This window comes from Salmo salar, chromosome ssa01, assembly GCF_905237065.1.
Source record: "Salmo salar chromosome ssa01, Ssal_v3.1, whole genome shotgun sequence".
NCBI lineage: Eukaryota > Metazoa > Chordata > Actinopteri > Salmoniformes > Salmonidae > Salmo > Salmo salar.
Genome location: NC_059442.1, coordinates 103,570,024 through 103,591,733, shown reverse-complemented (window position 1 = coordinate 103,591,733; position 21,710 = coordinate 103,570,024). Strand labels below are relative to the sequence as shown.

Genomic DNA, 21,710 nt, shown 5'->3' with positions numbered 1-21,710 from the left:
CAAGTTATCATTACTCAGTACTGGTACTCCTTGTATATAGCCAAGTTATCATTACTCAGTACTGGTACTCCTTGCAGACAGAATAGACAAGTTATCATTACTCAGTACTGGTACTCCTTGTATATAGCCAAGTTATCATTAATCAGTACTGGTTCTCCTTGCAGACAGAATAGACAAGTTATCATTACTCAGTACTGGTACCTCTTGCAGACAGAATAGACAAGTTATCATTACTCAGTACTGGTACCTCTTGCAGACAGAATAGACAAGTTATCATTACTCAGTACTGGTACCTCTTGCAGACAGAATAGACAAGTTATCATTACTCAGTACTGGTACTCCTTGCAGACAGAATAGACAAGTTATCATTACTCAGTACTGGTACTCCTTGCAGACAGAATAGACAAGTTATCATTACTCAGTACTGGTACCTCTTGCAGACAGAATAGACAAGTTATCATTACTCAGTACTGGTACCTCTTGCAGACAGAATAGACAAGTTATCATTACTCAGTACTGGTACCCCTTTCAGACAGAATAGACAAGTTATCATTACTCAGTACTGGTTCTCCTTACAGACAGAATAGACAAGTTATCATTACTCAGTACTGGTACTCCTTACAGACAGAATAGACAAGTTATCATTACTCAGTACTGGTACTCCTTGCAGACAGAATAGACAAGTTATCATTACTCAGTACTGGTACTCCTTACAGACAGAATAGACAAGTTATCATTACTCAGTACTGGTTCTCCTTGCAGACAGAATAGACAAGTTATCATTACTCAGTACTGGTACTCCTTACAGACAGAATAGACAAGTTATCATTACTCAGTACTGGTACCTCTTGCAGACAGAATAGACAAGTTATCATTACTCAGTACTGGTACTCCTTGCAGACAGAATAGACAAGTTATCATTACTCAGTACTGGTACTCCTTGCAGACAGAATAGACAAGTTATCATTACTGAGTACTGGTACTCCTTGCAGACAGAATAGACAAGTTATCATTACTCAGTACTGGTACTCCTTGTATATATAGCCAAGTTATCATTACTCAGTACTGGTACTCCTTGTATATAGCCAAGTTATCATTACTCAGTACTGGTACTCCTTGCAGACAGAATAGACAAGTTATCATTACTCAGTACTGGTACTCCTTGCAGACAGAATAGACAAGTTATCATTACTCAGTACTGGTTCTCCTTACAGACAGAATAGACAAGTTATCATTACTCAGTACTGGTACTCCTTGCAGACAGAATAGACAAGTTATCATTACTCAGTACTGGTACTCCTTACAGACAGAATAGACAAGTTATCATTACTCAGTACTGGTACTCCTTGCAGACAGAATAGACAAGTTATCATTACTCAGTACTGGTACTCCTTGCAGACAGAATAGACAAGTTATCATTACTCATTCTGTATCTATTATTACTTTTATTATTACGTGTTTTACTTTCTATTATTTCTCTACTTTCTTTCTCTCTGCATTGTTGGGAAGGACCTGTTGGCATTTTACTGTTAGTCTCCACCTGTTGTGTACGAAGCAGGTGACAAATAACATTGTATTTGACTTGATAAAGGCTTTTTAACTGCAGATCGTTGGTCCGAGTGTCTTGGTCAATTTCAGACAGTCTATCTGTATCTTACATGTTTAGCCTCCAATCTTTAAATCATATCAAATGTTATTTGTCACATACACATGGTTAGCAGATGTCACTGCAAGCGTAGTGAAATGCTTGTAAAAAAAAAAAAGATTTCCTGGGGTAACAATGTAAGAAATAATACCTTAAAAAAACAAAATACTGCATAGTTTCCTAAGGACCTGAAGCGAGGCGACCATCTCTATCGGCGTAATTATTATCAATGCTGACGTATGCTGTACGATGTCTGGGTTGTGAAAATCATTTTGTTCTTTCTTCTTTTCGCCCGGGCAGGAAGAGGGGATGACATCTGGACCCAGAGGATCACGAGGGCCAAAGGTAGAAAAACAACCCCTATGGTGGAGGAACAGGGCCAAAACAGGATGGCAGCCCCCTATGGTGGGGGAAGAGGGACAAAACAGACAGGCAGACCACCCAGGGTTACCACAATCTGGATTTATCTGGATCTGAAACACAGGTCCTGTTAAAGCCAGGGAACTCTCCTTTTATTGAGCTGGGTCCCAAATGGCACCCTGTTCCCTTTAACAGTCATCAAAATGAGTTTCATATGGCACCCTGTTCCCTTTAACAGTCATCAAAATGAGTTTCATATGGCACCCTGTTCCCTTTAACAGTCATCAAAATGAGTTTCATATGGCACCCTGTTCCCTTTAATAGTCATCAAAATGAGTTTCATATGGCACCCTGTTCCCTTTAACAGTCATCAAAATGAGTTTCATATGGCACCCTGTTCCCTTTAACAGTCATCAAAATGAGTTTCATATGGCACCCTGTTCCCTTTAACAGTCATCAAAATGAGTTTCATATGGCACCCTGTTCCCTTTAACAGTCATCAAAATGAGTTTCATATGGCACCCTGTTCCCTTTAACAGTCATCAAAATGAGTTTCATATGGCACCCTGTTCCCTTTAACAGTCATCAAAATGAGTTTCATATGGCACCCTGTTCCCTTTAATAGTCATCAAAATGAGTTTCATATGGCACCCTGTTCCCTTTAATAGTCATCAAAATGAGTTTCATATGGCACCCTGTTCCCTTTAACAGTCATCAAAATGAGTTTCATATGGCACCCTGTTCCCTTTAATAGTCATCAAAATGAGTTTCATATGGCACCCTGTTCCCTTTAACAGTCATCAAAATGAGTTTCATATGGCACCCTGTTCCCTTTAACAGTCATCAAAATGAGTTTCATATGGCACCCTGTTCCCTTTAATAGTCATCAAAATGAGTTTCATATGGCACCCTGTTCCCTTTAACAGTCATCAAAATGAGTTCCCTGTTCCCCCCTCTCTTCCCTTTAACAGTCATCAAAATGAGTTCCCTGTTCCCCCCTCTCTTCCCTTTAACAGTCATCAAAATGAGTTCCCTGTTCCCCCCTCTCTTCCCTTTAACAGTCATCAAAATGAGTTCCCTGTTCCCTCCTCTCTTCCCTTTAACAGTCATCAAAATTAGTTCCCTGTTCCCCCCTCTCTTCCCTTTAACAGTCATCAAAATGAGTTCCCTGTCCCCCCCTCTCTTCCCTTTAACAGTCATCAAAATGAGTTCCCTGTCCCCCCCTCTCTTCCCTTTAACAGTCATCAAAATGAGTTCCCTGTTCCCCCCTCTCTTCTCTGTCAGGGTGAGCGTGGCGTCCCTGGTGAACCAGGAGACCTAGGGGAGAAAGGAGAGCCTGGTCTGGGAGTTGAAGGACCTCCTGTGAGTACATGGCACTGGAACATTTCTCATTTTTCTCTTGTTCATACTTTATTGTCCGTTGACATTTTCACAAATAAATGTTTTGCTTTTCAAACCAATCCTCCAGAGAATCCCAGCAGTTGCAGCCCCATCTCTCTAACCTGTAGTCTTCCCAAAACTTTTCTGTTGGACAACATTTCACACACCTTTTCAGTTCAGTCATCTTCAGAATGGCTTGTGCATAGACTTATATATGATTTTATCCTGGTCAAATGAATGATAAAATAAAGACAATATTCAATTAACATTAATTCCAAGATTAGATTTAAAAACATTGTGGACCTTCAGCATTACACACTACTTTACCATCTATCTCTTTACCATCTATCTCTTTACCATCTATCTCTTTACCATCTATCTCTCCTCTGTGAGGCTGCTGCTGCTGGTTTCAACTTCAAAAAATGCCCGCTTGAGTTTTGCCCTTTGGTTTGTTAAATAGTGAAATTCAGGGTTGTTGGAAAGCAAGGAATCAATGGAACATAGCAAAGGATGGATGTTGAAACACAGTCCTTTACTGGATCTTGGACTGAGCTGCTGTTGGTGTTAACAAGTTGGTGTATGTGTGTATGTGTGTATGTGTGTGTGTGTGTGTGTGTGTGTGTGTGTGTGTGTGTGTGTGTGTGTGTGTGTGTGTGTGTGTGTGTGTGTGTGTGTGTGTGTGTGTGTGTGTGTGTGTGTGTGTGTGTGTGTGTGTGTGTGTGTGTGCACTGAAGGGGTGTTGTTGTAAACAAGCTGTGTGATGTGTTCTTATAGGGCCCCATGGGACAGAGAGGAGAGAGAGGATTTGAGGTATGTGGAAGAATATCTCCTGTCCAGACACACACACACACATCCATCTGATTCCTGTGATATTAGACTATGGAACAGTACGTACAGTACCTTCCAGTATTGTGCTCCTGGATGCTTAGATGAAACCTTAGTCTTCAGTCTAAAGGTTGAGGATATCAATTCTGAAACAACAATTTAATTCCAATGATATTGTAGTTTATGCATTTAAAATTAATATGCCATATAGTCTCAACAGGACTGGTGTTAGTCTCATCAGGACTGGTGTTAGTCTCATCAGGACTGGTATTAGTCTCATCAGGACTGGTATTAGTCTCATCAGGACTGGTATTAGTCTCATCAGGGCTGGTGTTAGTCTCATCAGGACTGGTGTTAGTCTCATCAGGACTGGTATTAGTCTCATCAGGACTGGTATTAGTCTCATCAGGGCTGGTGTTAGTCTCATCAGGACTGGTGTTAGTCTCATCAGGGCTGGTATTAGTCTCATCAGGGCTGGTGTTAGTCTCAACAGGGCTGGTGTTAGTCTCATCAGGGCTGGTGTTAGTCTCATCAGGACAGGTGTTAGTCTCATCAGAACAGGTGTTAGTCTCATCAGGACTGGTGTTAGTCTCATCAGGGCTGGTGTTAGTCTCATCAGGACTGGTGTTAGTCTCATCAGGACTGGTGTTAGTCTCATCAGGACTGGTATTAGTCTCATCAGGACTGTTATTAGTCTCATCAGGGCTGGTGTTAGTCTCATCAGGGCTGGTGTTAGTCTCATCAGGGCTGGTATTAGTCTCATCAGGGCTGGTGTTAGTCTCAACAGGGCTGGTGTTAGTCTCATCAGGACAGGTGTTAGTCTCATCAGGACAGGTGTTAGTCTCATCAGGACTGGTGTTAGTCTCATCAGGGCTGGTGTTAGTCTCATCAGGACTGGTGTTAGTCTCAACAGGGCTGGTGTTAGTCTCATCAGGGCTGGTGTTAGTCTCATCAGGACAGGTGTTAGTCTCATCAGGACAGGTGTTAGTCTCATCAGGACTGGTGTTAGTCTCATCAGGGCTGGTGTTAGTCTCATCAGGACTGGTGTTAGTCTCATCAGGACAGGTGTTAGTCTCATCAGGACTGGTGTTAGTCTCATCAGGGCTGGTGTTAGTCTCATCAGGACTGGTGTTAGTCTCATCAGGACTGGTGTTAGTCTCATCAGGACTGGTATTAGTCTCATCAGGACTGGTGTTAGTCTCATCAGGACTGGTGTTAGTCTCATCAGGGCTGGTGTTAGTCTCAACAGGACTGGTGTTAGTCTCATCAGGGCTGGTGTTAGTCTCATCAGGACAGGTGTTAGTCTCATCAGGACTGGTGTTAGTCTCATCAGGGCTGGTGTTAGTCTCATCAGGGCTGGTGTTAGTCTCATCAGGACTGGTGTTAGTCTCATCAGGACTGGTGTTAGTCTCATCAGGGCTGGTGTTAGTCTCATCAGGGCTGGTGTTAGTCTCATCAGGACTGGTGTTAGTCTCATCAGGACAGGTGTTAGTCTCATCAGGGCTGGTGTTAGTCTCAACAGGACTGGTGTTAGTCTCATCAGGGCTGGTGTTAGTCTCATCAGGACAGGTGTTAGTCTCATCAGGACTGGTGTTAGTCTCATCAGGACTGGTGTTAGTCTCATCAGGGCTGGTGTTAGTCTCATCAGGGCTGGTGTTAGTCTCATCAGGGCTGGTGTTAGTCTCATCAGGACTGGTATTAGTCTCATCAGGACAGGTGTTAGTCTCATCAGGACAGGTGTTAGTCTCATCAGGACAGGTGTTAGTCTCATCAGGGCTGGTGTTAGTCTCATCAGGACAGGCGTTAGTCTCATCAGGACTGGTATTAGTCTCATCAGGACTGGTGTTAGTTTCAACAGGTCTGGTGTCAGGCTCATCATAGACGTAGATGCATGTCTTCTTCTTTGTGAGGGTTGAGGATATATTGTATATTCTGATCCTAGGTCAGCAATCCTAATCTGAGAGGCATTTTAGATACGGGCCCTGATCTCATTAGTGTGTTATGGGGGTTGTCTTCTCTCCTAGGGCCCTCGTGGACCCTCCGGATTCTCAGGTCCTGCTGGGACCCCGGGGAGAGAGGTGAGTGGGATCAAGACCTTCCTTCTTCTCTTCCTCCCTTACTCATTCATCTCCTCCACTCCCCCTGTCCTCCTCTCTCTGCAGGAAGGGAGACACAGTGATACTTTACATCTGGAGATAAAAAGAGAAACTAACATTCGGAGGGAAAATGTTGTCTTTCCTTTCTGTCTTCTATTCCTCTTCCTCACATCTTTTCTCCACTCCTCCTCTCTTCCTCGCATCCACTTTCCCTCTCCTCCACTTATCCACTCTTCCTCTCCTCCACTCCTTCACTCCTCCTCTCCTCCTCTCTTCCTCTCCTCCTCTCTTCCTCTCCTCCTCTCCTCCTCTCCTCCACTCTTCCTCTCCTCCTCTCCTCCACTCTTCTTCTCCTCCACTCTTCCTCTCCTCCATTCTTCCTCTCCTCCACTCCTCCACTCTTCCTCTCCTCCTCTCCTCCTCTCTTCTGCTCCTCCACTCTTCTGCTCCTCCACTCTTCTGCTCCTCCACTCTTCTGCTCCTCCTCTCCTCCACTCCTCCTCTCCTCCTCTTCCTCTCCTCCACTCTTCCTCTCCTCCACTCTTCCTCTCCTCCACTCCTCCATTCTTCCTCTCCTCCACTCCTCCACTCTTCCTCTCCTCCTCTCTTCTGCTCCTCCACTCTTCTGCTTCTCCATTCTTCCTCTCCTCCACTCCTCCACTCTTCCTCTCCTCCACTCTTCCTCTCCTCCATTCTTCCTCTCCTCCACTCTTCCACTCTTCTTCTCCTCCACTCCTCCTCTCCTCCACCCTTCCTCTCCTCCTCTCCTCCTCTCCTCCACTCCTCCACTCCTCCACTCTTCCTCTCCTCCTCTCCTCCTCTCCTCCTCTCCTCCACTCTTCCTCTCCTCCTCTCCTCCACTCTTCTTCTCCTCCACTCCTCCTCTCCTCCACTCTTCTTCCACTCCTCTCCTCTATTCTTCCTCACCTCCACTCTCCCTCTCCTCCTCTCCTCCTCTCCTCCACTCATCCACTCCTCCTCTCCTCCATTATCCCTCTCCTCCTCTCCTCCTCGCCTCCTCTCCTCCTCTCCTCCTCTCCTCCACTCATCCACTCCTCCTCTCCTCCATTATTCCTCTCCTCCTCTCCTCCTCGCCTCCTCTCCTCCTCTCCTCCTCTCCTCCTTGCCTCCTCTCCTCCTCTCCTCCTCGCCTCCTCTCCTCCTCTCCTCCTCTCTTCTTCTCCTCCACGGTCTGCAGATAAAAAGAGAAACTAATGTTCTGATGAAAGATGTATTTCCTTTATGTCTGCATGAGAAAGTAGCAACAGTTTCTGGACACATCAGAAACACACACACAGCACCCCAACAGGATGAATGTCAAAGCGTGGGCTAAAGGGTGTGCAACGCTGTGTGTTTCTGGACACATCAGAAACACACATTTAAAGGGATACCCTGGTCTCATAGCTGGTGACATCATTATTTCTGTCATTTAAAGGGATCCCCTGGTCGAGAAGGTCCCCCTGGTCCACCTGGCCCCCCGGGTCAACCAGTAAGTTAACCGCTCATCTCTTTCTGATCTCTCTCTCAGAGATATACTGTGTCAGTGTCACTTGGAGGTGCTAAGCCCACTGTACCATGTTTAGGTTAAATGCCTCAAAACCACAGAAAGACAACTATTTTACAGAAAACTGAAATCACAGGAGAAGATTTGGTTACACTGTACTTGAAGAGGTTATGTATAAGGCATTCATACCACCATAAAACCAGTCATGGTAACTTTGAGTGTTTCAGTATCATTCATACCACCATAAAACCAGTCATGGTAACTTTGAGTGTTTCAGTATCATTCATACCACCATAAAACCAGTCATGGTAACTTTGAGTGTTTCAGTATCATTCATACCACCATAAAACCAGTCATGGTAACTTTGAGTGTTTCAGTATCATTCATACCACCATAAAAACAATCATGGTAACTTTGAGTGTTTCAGTATCATTCATACCACCATAAAACCAGTCATGGTAACTTTGAGTGTTTCAGTATCATTCATACCACCATAAAACCAGTCATGGTAACTTTGAGTGTTTCAGTATCATTCATACCACCATAAAACCAGTCATGGTAACTTTGAGTGTTTCAGTATCATTCATACCACCATAAAACCAGTCATGGTAACTTTGAGTGTTTCAGTATCATTCATAAGATTTCAAGCTTCGAGTGATGCTAAGATAATTATGAGAGGTTCATTCAACTATGATCTGACTGAAAAAAGATCACAAAAATATTCATTGACATTTCTTTACATCTGTAGTCATTATCCAAAATGTATGATGATAATTTGTCTTTCCAACAGACTGCCTTGCCAATAGTTGGAGATATGAGCTCTTTACTCAAGGTACTGGACTGTTTCATTTATTACTGTTGTGTCCTAGGATTATTCCCATCAATTGTCATTCCAACATTATTCAGTGTGGTGCATAAATCATACATCATTTTGTCATTGACAAGATTCATGGAAGATATGTTTTTAATACCTTGGAGTGCCAACATGTAGATCCACATTGACTGAGGGTGTAGAAACAGGTTATAATTTAGCCTGCTTTAATTGCATCAGTTACTATGATTGCACAGTTACCCACAGTGGTGTATTTCACAGTTTAAGACCTCACAGTTGAATCCAAAAACCAACTTTTCACCAGTACTAAAGCTATTAGGGTGATGTTACGGTATTATTAACAGAAGCTCAGGAGCGCCTTCATCAGGTGGTGGTGGCGAACTTCAGCTAGAAATTCAAGAAATTGGAAATCCACTATGGCAATGCATTATTATATTCAACAGGAATCCTTGAAATGTCCTAAGAAGAATGCTGTTGTTCAATACATCCCTCCTGGAGTACACAGTGTACAAAATAGTACCCTATTCCCTACACTGGTCAACAGTCGTGCACTATATAGGGAATAGGGCTCTGGTCAACAGTAGTGCACTATATAGGGAATAGGGCTCTGGTCAACAGTAGTGTATTATATAGGGAATATGTATCTGGTCAACAGTAGTGTATTATATAGGGAATATGTATCTGGTCAACAGTAGTGTATTATATAGGGAATATGTATCTGGTCAACAGTAGTGTATTATATAGGGAATAGGGCTCTGGTCAACAGTAGTGTATTATATAGGGAATATGTATCTGGTCAACAGTAGTGTATTATATAGGGAATATGTATCTGGTCAACAGTAGTGTATTATATAGGGAATATGTATCTGGTCAACAGTAGTGTATTATATAGGGAATATGTATCTGGTCAACAGTAGTGTATTATATAGGGAATATGTATCTGGTCAACAGTAGTGTATTATATAGGGAATATGTATCTGGTCAACAGTAGTGTATTATATAGGGAATATGTATCTGGTCAACAGTAGTGTATTATATAGGGAATATGTATCTGGTCAACAGTAGTGTATTATATAGGGAATATGTATCTGGTCAACAGTAGTGTATTATATAGGGAATATGTATCTGGTCAACAGTAGTGTATTATATAGGGAATATGTATCTGGTCAACAGTAGTGTATTATATAGGGAATATGTATCTGGTCAACAGTAGTGTATTATATAGGGAATATGTATCTGGTCAACAGTAGTGTATTATATAGGGAATAGGGCTTTCTGTTGTCAGTTGTTTGTTCTCACGGCAACCTTGTTACTTTGTCTTTAAGGGACAATACTTTTCTTCTTTTCTATCTATCTCTCCAACACTCCCACGCCTTGTTGATGTATCTGGACAATGTACAGTCTTCTCTCTCTCTGTCTCTTCTCTCTGTCCATCTATCTCTCCAACACTCCCACGCCTTGTTTGATGTATCTGTACATACATTCTTCTCTCTCTCCGTCTATCACTTCTCTCTCTCCGTCTGCCTCTTCTCTCTCTCTCTTCTCTCTGTCGTCTGTCTCTTCTCTCTCTCGTCTCTCTTCTCTCTGTCCGTCTCTTCTCTCTTCGTCTGTCTCTTCTCTCTCTGTCTCTCTTCTCTCTCAACGTCTGTCTTCTCTCTCTTCTCTGTGTTTGTGTGATTACTGTTTGGTTGTGATAAATGCTAGTTCCTCTCAGCCAGCCAAGATGAATGCACATCCATCCATTCATCCCTCTCTTTTCAGTCAGAGAAGAAAGGATGTGTATTTAAAACAAGATTGTGTTTGCTGATTTTTAAAGATGACAACAACATCTAGCTCCAGCTGTTTGCAGAGTGACTGAGTGGACTGACAGTAGATAGATAACGTTTATCTGAAGCCTTTTATTCTACCAGACCAAAGAAAGGATTCCCAGTTAAATGAATACATTTTCCAAGAGGTTTACCTGTTCGAAACCAATTGACATTTATTGTCATGAATCTTGTCCTGGAGGCAGAACTGAGCGATATCCACTAGATTAGCCAGCTGCAAAGCCAAAATTGGCTATGTTGTAAAAACTAATTTAAACAAAAATGTGATTTTTGGTCTTAGTTTAGGTTTAGCAGTGTGGTTAAGATTGTTAGATTTAAAATCTGAATTTATGACTTTGTGGCTGTGCTAGCTAGTGACCACTCTGCAGAGCTGCCTCCAGAACAAGATTCATGACAAAGAACCGCTAACCTGCCTGTTTAAAGGGCTTTTTTACAATGTGCTGCTGACTTGACTCTGCGTCATTCAACGTGATGAGCTGAATGACAACCCTCCCCAAGAATAGCTTTTCTCAGTTTCTTCACTTTAATTGACAGAGTTTGGTCACTTTACAACAGATGGTATTTGGTATTTCACACTGAAAGGAGCACTTAACTGAATTGGACCTTTTTATTTCAAGACACTTCGCTCAAGTCTCTATCAGAAAAAAAGATTTGTACTCCCAAGTTCCATAAAATATCTTCCCACTGCTCTTCTCTGATGAGTGTAAATGCCAGTGACACCAGGGGTCATATAGCCTTCATGCTGTATAAACAGTGTTGATATCCATCTCCAGATAAATGGCTGGACGTGGAACATATTCAGAGAACCTATGTGTTCTTCATTTGAGGCTGCTGAGGGGAGAACAGCTCATAGTAATGGCTGGAATGGAATGAAACACATGGAAACCATTGCACTTATTCCGCTCCAGTCATTACCACGAACCCGTCCTCCCTAATTCAGGTGCCACCAGCCTCCTGTGGTGTTCTTCTACTGTGTGTACACTGAGGAACACCTGGTCTTTCCATGACATAGACTGACCAGGTGAATCCAGGTGAAAGCTATGATCCCTTATTGATGTCATTTGTTAAATCCACTTCCATCAGTGTAGATGAAGGGGAGGAGACGGGTTAAAGAAGGATTTTGAAGCCTTTAGACAACTGAGACATGGATTGTGTATGTGTGCCATTCAGAGGGTGAATGGACAAGACAAAACATTTAAGTGCCTTTGAACGGGGTATGGTAGTAGGTGCCCGGCACACCGGTTTGTGTCAAGAACTACAATGCTGCTGGGTTTTTCATTCTCAACAGTTTCCTGTGTGTATCAAGAATGGTCCACCACCCAAAGGACATCCAGCCAACTTGACAAAACTGTTGGAAGCATTGGAGTCAACATGGGCCAACATGTGGAATGCTTTCAACACCTTGTAGAGTCCATGCCCCGACGTATTTAGGCTGTTCTGAGGGCAAAAGGGGGAGGTGCAACTCAATATTAGGAGGATGTCCTTAATGTTTTGTACACTCAGTGTATAATCATAGCATTTTTCTATGAAGTAAGTGTCACGTCCTGGCCAGTATAAGGGTTAATTATTATTGTAGTTTGGTCAGGACGTGGCAGAGGGTATTTGTTTTATGTGGCTCGGGGTGGTGTTTTTTCTAAAAAGGGCATTTGATTTAGCATTCCGGGGTTTTTGGGCACTGTTCCTTGTCTACGTATTTCTATGTTGATCTAGTTGGTTGTATGTCTATGTTTGGTTAATTGGGGTGGACTTCCAATTGAAGGCAGCTGTGTGGTGTTGCCTTTGATTGGAAGTCCTATATTAGTTGGGTGTGTTTGTCTGTGTATTTGTGGGAGATTGTTTCTTGTCTAGCATGTATGAGCCTGAGAAGACTGTCGGTATATCGTGAGTTCGTTTTGTTGTTTTTGTGTTCATTTTGATTTAATAAATGTTCAAAATGAACAAACACAGTCCTGCTGCATTTTGGTCCTCCTTCACCGACGATAACCGTGACAGTAAGTGCCTCTGGGTAACTGATACAGTTGAACCTAATTATCTTCAGCAGAGTACAGAATGTCTGCTGCTGTAGGGAAAGTACACTTCAACAACTCCACAGAGTACAGAATGTCTGCTGCTGTAGGGAAAGTACACTTCAACAACTCCACAGTGTCAGAGTACAGAATGTCTGCTGCTGTAGGGAAAGTACACTTCAACAACTCCTCAGTGTACAGAGTACAGAATGTCTGCTGCTGTAGGGAAATTACACTTCAACAACTCCACAGTGTCAGAGTACAGAATGTCTGCTGCTGTAGGGAAAGTACACTTCAACAGCTCCACAGTGTACAGAGTATCTCTCCACTCCGCAGCGTACAGAGTATCTCTCCCCTCCACAAGAGTACAGAGTATCTCTCCCCTCCACAAGAGTACAGAGTATCTCTCCCCTCCACAAGAGTACAGAGTATCTCTCCACTCCACAGAGGACAGAGTATCTCTCCCCTCCACAAGAGTACAGAGTATCTCTCCACTCCGCAGTGTACAGAGTATCTCTCCCCTCCACAAGAGTACAGAGTATCTCTCCACTCCACAGAGTACAGAGTATCTCTCCCCTCCACAAGAGTACAGAGTATCTCTCCCCTCCGCAGTGTACAGAGTATCTCTCCCCTCCACAGAGTACAGAGTATCTCTCCCCTCCACAAGAGTACAGAGTATCTCTCCCCTCCACAGAGTACAGAGTATCTCTCCCCTCCACAAGAGTACAGAGTATCTCTCCCCTCCACAAGAGTACAGAGTATCTCTCCCCTCCACAAGAGTACAGAGTATCTCTCCCCTCCACAAGAGTACAGAGTATCTCTCCCCTCCACAAGAGTACAGAGTATCTCTCCACTCCACAGAGTACAGAGTATCTCTCCCCTCCACAAGAGTACAGAGTATCTCTCCCCTCCACAAGAGTACAGAGTATCTCTCCCCTCCACAAGAGTACAGAGTATCTCTCCCCTCCACAGAGTACAGAGTATCTCTCCCCTCCACAAGAGTACAGAGTATCTCTCCCCTCCACAAGAGTACAGAGTATCTCTCCCCTCCACAAGAGTACAGAGTATCTCTCCACTCCACAGAGTACAGAGTATCTCTCCCCTCCACAAGAGTACAGAGTATCTCTCCCCTCCACAAGAGTACAGAGTATCTCTCCCCTCCACAAGAGTACAGAGTATCTCTCCCCTCCACAGAGTACAGAGTATCTCTCCCCTCCACAAGAGTACAGAGTATCTCTCCACTCCGCAGTATACAGAGTATCTCTCCCCTCCACAAGAGTACAGAGTATCTCTCCACTCCACAGAGTACAGAGTATCTCTCCCCTCCACAAGAGTACAGAGTATCTCTCCCCTCCACAGAGTACAGAGTATCTCTCCCCTCCACAAGAGTACAGAGTATCTCTCCCCTCCACAAGAGTACAGAGTATCTCTCCACTCCACAGAGTACAGAGTATCTCTCCCCTCCACAAGAGTACAGAGTATCTCTCCCCTCCACAAGAGTACAGAGTATCTCTCCCCTCCACAAGAGTACAGAGTATCTCTCCCCTCCACAGAGTACAGAGTATCTCTCCCCTCCACAAGAGTACAGAGTATCTCTCCACTCCGCAGTATACAGAGTATCTCTCCCCTCCACAAGAGTACAGAGTATCTCTCCACTCCACAGAGTACAGAGTATCTCTCCCCTCCACAAGAGTACAGAGTATCTCTCCACTCCGCAGTGTACAGAGTATCTCTCCACTCCACAAGAGTACAGAGTATCTCTCCCCTCCACAAGAATACAGAGTATCTCTCCCCTCCACAAGAGTACAGAGTATCTCTCCCCTCCACAAGAGTACAGAGTATCTCTCCCCTCCACAAGAGTACAGAGTATCTCTCCCCTCCACAGAGTACAGAGTATCTCTCCACTCCACAGAGTACAGAGTATCTCTCCCCTCCACAGAGTACAGAGTATCTCTCCCCTCCACAAGAGTACAGAGTATCTCTCCCCTCCACAAGAGTACAGAGTATCTCTCCACTCCACAGAGTACAGAGTATCTCTCCCCTCCACAAGAGTACAGAGTATCTCTCCACTCCACAAGAGTACAGAGTATCTCTCCACTCCACAGAGTACAGAGTATCTCTCCACTCCACAGAGTACAGAGTATCGCTCCAGAGCAGGTCACTTTGAGATGTTCCAGGATCATAATTAAGTGGGATATAATACCTTCCCCTGACAGGGCTGATTTCTACGGACAGGGCTGATTTCCCAGACAGGGCTGATTTCCCAGACAGGGCTGATTTCCCAGACAGGGCTGATTTCCCAGACAGGGCTAATTTCCCAGACAGGGCTAATTTCCCAGACAGGGTTGATTTCCCAGACAGGGCTGATTTCCCAGACAGGGCTGATTTCCCAGACACAGACTAAGCCTAACTATTTCAATGTAAATAAGTGTTACTCAGTGAAACCTGAACTGGATGGGAGACTGGGATATTTCAAATGATCCCCCAAATGAGAGAACATTAAGACATCTCCCCTGCTCTTCGACCCAGGGGAGATGGAATACAAACAAAAGGAGCACTGCATTTCCCTGCTGTGACTCAGTGAGATGACAGATATCTGGTCTGTATGACTGTACCTCTCTCCCCCCCCCCCCGCTGTGTGTTGGCAGAATGCCTGCACTGTGTGCCAGACCAGAGTGCCAGGTCTGCCTGGGCAGAAGGGCGAGAAGGGAACCCATGGAGCGACAGGAGTGCAAGGCATGGTGGGAGAAAAGGTGAGTGTCTGATTATCTTTACTGTGTGTGTGTGTGTGTGTGTGTGTGTGTGTGTGTGTGTGTGTGTGTGTGTGTGTGTGTGTGTGTGTCTGCCTGCCTAGAAGGGTGAGAATGGAACCCTTAGGGACAGGTTGTGTGTGTGTGTGTGTGTGTGTGTGTGTGTGTGTGTGTGTGTGTGTGTGTGTCTCTGCCTGCCTAGAAGGGTGAGAATGGAACCCTTGGGGACAGGTTGTGTGGGTGGGGGTTTGTGTGTGTGTCTTTCTCTGTGCATGTGTTCTTGCGTGCATTGATTTGCATGTGTGTGTCCATCCTAAACAGGGGGATCCAGGAGTGCGAGGACCTCTCGGTAATCCAGGAAAAGAAGGTCCAAAGGTAGGAAACAACGTGCCATCCTGATTATAATGGATGTGTTCTAAGTGGCAGCCTATTCCCTATTATAATGTATGTGTTCTAAATGGCAGCCTATTCCCTACATAGTGCACTATAATGCTCTAGTGAAAAGTAATTCCCTGTGTAAAGGATTAGGAGGCCATTTGGGACACAGACAATGTATATATAATTACTTTCCACCTTACAAATACTCCATTCACTCCATTCATTGCAAATCTCAGCATGCCAAAGTGAATTAGAGAAGATAATAGCTGTAATAGTATTAAGACTGGTGCATAACATACCTGGGGACTACACTTCCTCTTCAGGTTATTATTCAACATGGTTCTATCCAGTGTTGCTATTGATTTTCAGTTGAATTGTTTTCATAATACTTCCTACGGATAAATACCCTCTTCATAATGCATTATAAGGGCATTTATAATGCCTTATAAACTATGCATAATATGCTATAAATGTACGACATAGGCTCTCATAGTTGTTCATATTTCTTTTCATCAGAGAGATTTAGGAAGATTCAAACATTTACAGTGTTAGTCCAGCACATTCGTATCATCAGAGCTGCTGGCTGCAGACGTGGTTGCCATGGATACACAGCAGTGTCCTGTATTAGTAAAATTACCCAAGCAGTCGCTTCTAATTGGCTCTATTAGAAACAAGAAGTCCAAGTGACATGTATGACCACCCGTCATGCCACTGGTTTGAGACTATTAGAAGGTTTGGAGAGAACATACTGTATATTATGGTGGTAGATATTTGTTGTTTCACAAGCAAACACATTAAGAAAAGGTTTATACAGAATTAAACTTGATTTGGCCATTTTTGGACTATTTACTGATGTTGTTACTGTTTACTCATTCCCTCATGTTGTTACTGTTTACTCATTCACTGATGTTGTTTGCTGTTCTAGGGGATGAAAGGAGAGAGAGGATTCCCTGGACCTAGTGGAGACAAAGGAGATGAGGTGGGTTTCAGACCTGTCCTGGGGCCAATACATGAATCATATACTTTAACATGCTTGAGTGTGCTTGAAAGTACACTACATCAAATGAAATCTGGAACCGGTGCACCTGGCACCAACGATCATACCACGCTCAAAGTCTCTTAGGTCACTAGTTTTACCCTTTGTAACGTTCAGTCGATCAATAATGTAATACCTCAATGTCTCAATGCCTGCTTTAAATAGCAAGCCACGGCCACGTGACTCATCTTGCCCCATGTACAACAGAATCAATGGAATAGTCCCGAAAATGCAAACGAGGTTAACTCTCCCCTTGTCCTTCTTGTAAACCTACCAGTTAGGCTATCATACACTAACTATTACACAAGAAGTGACAATGATTGTTCTCTGGTGTTTCTTGTCTTTCTCAGGGCTCTCCTGGAGTTCCAGGCATTCTGGGTGCAACAGGCCGTACTGGAGCCCCTGTAAGCAAAACAAATCATCAATCGCATGAAATCATCTTCATCTTCATCCCTAGTTGTAATGCATGTGTAGTACTGTGTTGCTCATACAAGAACAATCCCTGAGAACACCATACTCATTGTTTGGTCCCTATTTTCTCTCATCCACTTTCTATATTTAGTTTGTGACCCAGTTAATTGATGTACTTTGTTTCTATATTTAGTTTGTGACCCAGTTAATTGATGTACTTTGTTTCTATATTTAGTTTGTGACCCAGTTAATTGATGTACTTTGTTTCTATTTGCAGGGTGTCATTGGCAGACCTGGGCCAATGGGTCAGCCGGGAACAAAGGGAGAGCGGGTAAGAAAGAGACGTTGTGTGTACACGCACTGTATGAATATACAGTCGCTAGTGAAGACTACGCACACTTGCATGGTCTTCATACTTTGCTACCTTAAAATTAAATCTACAAAGGGATTCATTTAGATTTTTCCCGATGGAGCTACACAACCTACTCCAAAGTGAAAGAAAAATTAGAGATAATTTTACAAATGACTTAGAAACACAAAATGATGATGAATTGATTGCGTATGTTTTCACTTTTACTTAGTGGAAGCACCTTTGGCAGCCATTAAAGCTGGGAATCATTCTGAATAAGATTCTACCAAGCTTGCACAACTCTTAGGACAACATGCACTCAGTGGCCAGTTTATTAGGTACCGGGTCAGACCCCGCTTTGCCTCCAGAACAGACTGAATTCTTTGGGGTATGGAAACATTGCTCAATTGGTATCAAGGGACCTAACATGTGCCAGGAAAACATTCCCCACACAATTGCACCACCGTCACCAGATTGTACCATTGATACCAGGCAGAATGGGGCCATGGACTCATGCTGCTTATGTCAAATCCTAACTCTGCCATCAGCATGATGCAACTGCAATAGCCCATCTGTGAAAAAGACAGACAAGTTGTGCGTTCCGAGATGCCGTTCTGCACACCACTGTTGTACTGCACCAAAATGTACCTGTTTGTAGCCCTCTTCTTAGCTTGCACGATTATTGCCGTTCTCCTTCGGCATCTCTCATCAACAAGCTGTTTTCGCCCATGGGGCTGCCGCTGACTGGATGGTTTTTGTTTGTCGCACCATTCTCAGTAAACCCTAGACACTGTTGTGCATGAAAAGGCCAGGATGCCGGACGTTTCTGAGATAATGGAACCAGCTCGCCTGCCACCGACGATCATACCACGCTCAAAACCAGTGACTTATGTCACTGGTTTTGCCCATTGTAACATTCAATTGAACAGTAAATGAATGCCTCAAGGCTTGTCTGTCTGCTTTACGTAGCGAGCCACGGCCACATGACTCACTGTCTGTAGGAGTGAACCATTTTCGTGAACAGGTTGTTGTACCTAATAAACTGGCCACCGGGTGTATATCCATTGTTTTTGATAAAATTGCTCAAGCTCAGTAATTTGGTTGGGAATCATTGATGGATAGCAATATTCAAACCTTGTCTTTAATTTTTCAATCAGATTGAAGTCAGGACAGAGACTAGACCACTCAGGAACACTAAACACCTATTGGAAAGCCAATCTGTTGTGTCTTTGGCATCATTGTGTGTGTGTGCAAGTGTCCCACAGAAAAATGTAACTCTATCCCAGGGTTAGGTATTCAGAAGACAGGGTTTCCTCTACCTTTTACCTGGGCTTTGCTCCTTTCATATTTCTTTAGATCCTGACAGCCTCCCAGGCCACTACAATACTGGACAATACAAAGGGATCAAAACCATTGCATTCACTCCACATTACTGGCCCGTATGGTAAAGGAAGCCTGTGTTAAAAAAATCCACTCCAAATGATTGATTCTGTTTGCAACAATACCATTAAGTAATACTGCAAGACAACACAGCAAAGACATTACGTTTTTGGCCTAAAATAAAAACTACAGGTTTGGGTCAAATCCAATACAACATAACACAAAGTAAACCCTCTGTATTTTCAAGTATTGTGGTTGGCAGCATCATGTTATGGGTATGCTTGTCATCGCCAGGGACTGGGGAGTTTGTCAGGATCAAGCAATGGAATTATATTGCCCTAAGAGTTGTGGAAAGTTGGTAGAATCTTATTCAGAATGATTCACAGCTGTAATGGCTGCCAAAAGGTGCTTCCACCAAGTATTAACTTTGGGGCGTGAAGACATACACAATCAAGACATCTTTGTTTTTTGTTTTCTTTATTAATTAGAAATCTTTTATATACATTTCTTTCACTTTGAAGATGTGGAGTAGGTTGTGTAGACCTGTAGCAAAAAAATCAAATTAAATCAATTTTTGGATTTCATTTTAAGGGGGAAAAATGTGAAGACTGTGCCATTGGTGTACAGACTTTCACTAGGCACTGTACTGTACATGTCTACTTTATGTTCTAAATATAGGTAGTTAGTACATACAGGGTCATGTTTTATTCAGGCATGTGGCCTGACATGCCAAGAGCTGTTCTGATAGTCTAAGATGGAAACAATGCCTTACGTCTTATTTAGTGCTATCTCAAAGAGCATCAATAATGGGTTATTGTAGTACTCAAGGATTAATGTTATTTTCTTAAAAAGCACATAATACCTTATGGATTTCTCTTCAGTTTTGTTATTGAAAGAATGCCATAGGCCTGGTCTTGTCGGTGGATTGGGGTGGCGTGCTGTGTGCCAGTTAAGCAGCCTTGCAAGAGGCTTGTGCAAGCCAGAACAGCTCACAGGATCTCCTGTTTCTGTAGCGTGAGGCAGGTTGATGTACAAGTACACCCCTTGTACAGGACACTGGTTTATCGCAGGGCCTTACCCCCAATCTATCTCAAATTCAACAGAGCTAGTATGTCCCTCTTCTCAAATATTGTACCTCTGCAATAGACTTGTATTATCAGTCATGCCATGTCCCAAAGATTAGGATTGTCACTGTCTAATGTGTGGGTAAAGAGGTATTCTTAGATTATTGGGATCTAAAACTGAAGAAATATGTTCCCCAGTGACTGATTGGAAAGCATTATCCCTCTCGTGTGTGTGTGTGTGTGTGTGTGTGTGTGTGTGTGTGTGTGTGTGTGTGTGTGTGTGTGTGTGTGTGTGTGTGTGTGTCCTACAGGGCAGTGAAGGCTCCCCTGGAAGGCCAGGACTACCAGGCCCCCCAGTAAGTTATCCAAACCATCACTGAGATCTCTGTGTGTGTATACAGACGGTGTGTGCGGGTACAGAGAGTGTGTGTTGTTGTTGAGTCATTGGTGAGATGTGTCAACAGTTTTCATGCCTATGAATGATGACACCAGTTCAAGGTACCTTAGCCAATTACTAGCGTCCTTTTGAATGGCTGGTCACACAACACATCATTTAAAAGGACAGTGAGATTGGCTTATTGCTTTGAAGGACACCATGTTTTCTTCTGTCTACTTGAGAGAATGTTTTTCCTGTTCTTTCTTCCTTCCTGGAAATCAAATCAAATACAATTTCACATACACATACACATATTTTGCAGATGTTATTGTGGGTGTAGCGAAATGCTTGTGTTCCTAGCTCCAACAGTGCAGTAGTATCTAACAGTGCAGTAGTATCTAACAGTGCAGTAGTATCTAACAGTGCAGTAGTATCTAACAGTGCAGTAGTATCTAACAGTGCAGTAGTATCTAACAGTGCAGTAGTGTCTAACAGTGCAGTAGTATCTAACAGTGCAGTAGTATCTAACAGTGCAGTAGTATCTAACAGTGCAGTAGTATCTAACAGTGCAGTAGTATCTAACAGTGCAGTAGTATCTAACAGTGCAGTAGTGTCTAACAGTGCAGTAGTGTCTAACAGTGCAGTAGTGTCTAACAGTGCAGTAGTATCTAACAGTGCAGTAGTATCTAACAGTGCAGTAGTATCTAACAGTGCAGTAGTATCTAACAGTGCAGTAGTGTCTAACAGTGCAGTAGTATCTAACAGTGCACTAGTATCTAACAGTGCAGTAGTATCTAACAGTGCAGTAGTGTCTAACAGTGCAGTAGTATCTAACAGTGCAGTAGTATCTAACAGTGCTGTAGTGTCTAACAGTGCAGTAGTATCTAACAGTGCAGTAGTATCTAACAGTGCAGTAGTATCTAACAGTGCAGTAGTGTCTAACAGTGCAGTAGTATCTAACAGTGCAGTAGTGTCTAACAGTGCAGTAGTATCTAACAGTGCTGTAGTATCTAACAGTGCAGTAGTGTATAACAGTGCAGTAGTATCTAACAGTGCAGTAGTGTCTAACAGTGCAGTAGTATCTAACAGTGCAGTAGTATCTAACAGTGCAGTAGTATCTAACAGTGCAGTAGTGTCTAACAGTGCAGTAGTGTCTAACAGTGCAGTAGTGTATAACAGTGCAGTAGTATCTAACAGTGCAGTAGTGTCTAACAGTGCAGTAGTGTATAACAGTGCAGTAGTATCTAACAGTGCAGTAGTGTCTAACAGTGCAGTAGTATCTAACAGTGCAGTAGTGTCTAACAGTGCAGTAGTATCTAACAGTGCAGTAGTATCTAACAGTGCAGTAGTATCTAACAGTGCTGTAGTGTCTAACAGTGCAGTAGTGTCTAACAGTGCAGTAGTATCTAACAGTGCAGTAGTGTATAACAGTGCAGTAGTATCTAACAGTGCAGTAGTATCTAACAGTGCAGTAGTGTCTAACAGTGCAGTA

At 43.3% G+C, this 21,710-nt stretch overlaps 1 protein-coding gene across 8 annotated transcripts in view; it reads left to right on the top strand.

Moving 5' to 3' along the window:
• The window catches only part of LOC106595326 (collagen alpha-1(XIX) chain), a 252,114-nt gene that overhangs the window by 173,939 nt on the left and 56,465 nt on the right, over positions 1 to 21,710 (top strand). For all 8 annotated transcript variants that reach the window (XR_006756828.1, XM_045687095.1, XM_045687093.1 and 5 more), the window contains 12 exons: positions 1,946 to 1,990; positions 3,290 to 3,367; positions 4,160 to 4,195; positions 6,235 to 6,288; positions 7,742 to 7,795; positions 8,601 to 8,642; positions 15,123 to 15,227; positions 15,546 to 15,599; positions 16,528 to 16,581; positions 16,989 to 17,042; positions 17,327 to 17,380; positions 20,154 to 20,198. Coding sequence is in view for 7 of the 8 variants with exons in the window: in XM_045687095.1 (XP_045543051.1) it covers positions 1,946 to 1,990; positions 3,290 to 3,367; positions 4,160 to 4,195; positions 6,235 to 6,288; positions 7,742 to 7,795; positions 8,601 to 8,642; positions 15,123 to 15,227; positions 15,546 to 15,599; positions 16,528 to 16,581; positions 16,989 to 17,042; positions 17,327 to 17,380; positions 20,154 to 20,198 (675 nt within the window). In the remaining variant the exon portion in view is untranslated. The remainder of the gene's footprint in view (positions 1 to 1,945; positions 1,991 to 3,289; positions 3,368 to 4,159; positions 4,196 to 6,234; positions 6,289 to 7,741; positions 7,796 to 8,600; positions 8,643 to 15,122; positions 15,228 to 15,545; positions 15,600 to 16,527; positions 16,582 to 16,988; positions 17,043 to 17,326; positions 17,381 to 20,153; positions 20,199 to 21,710) is intronic.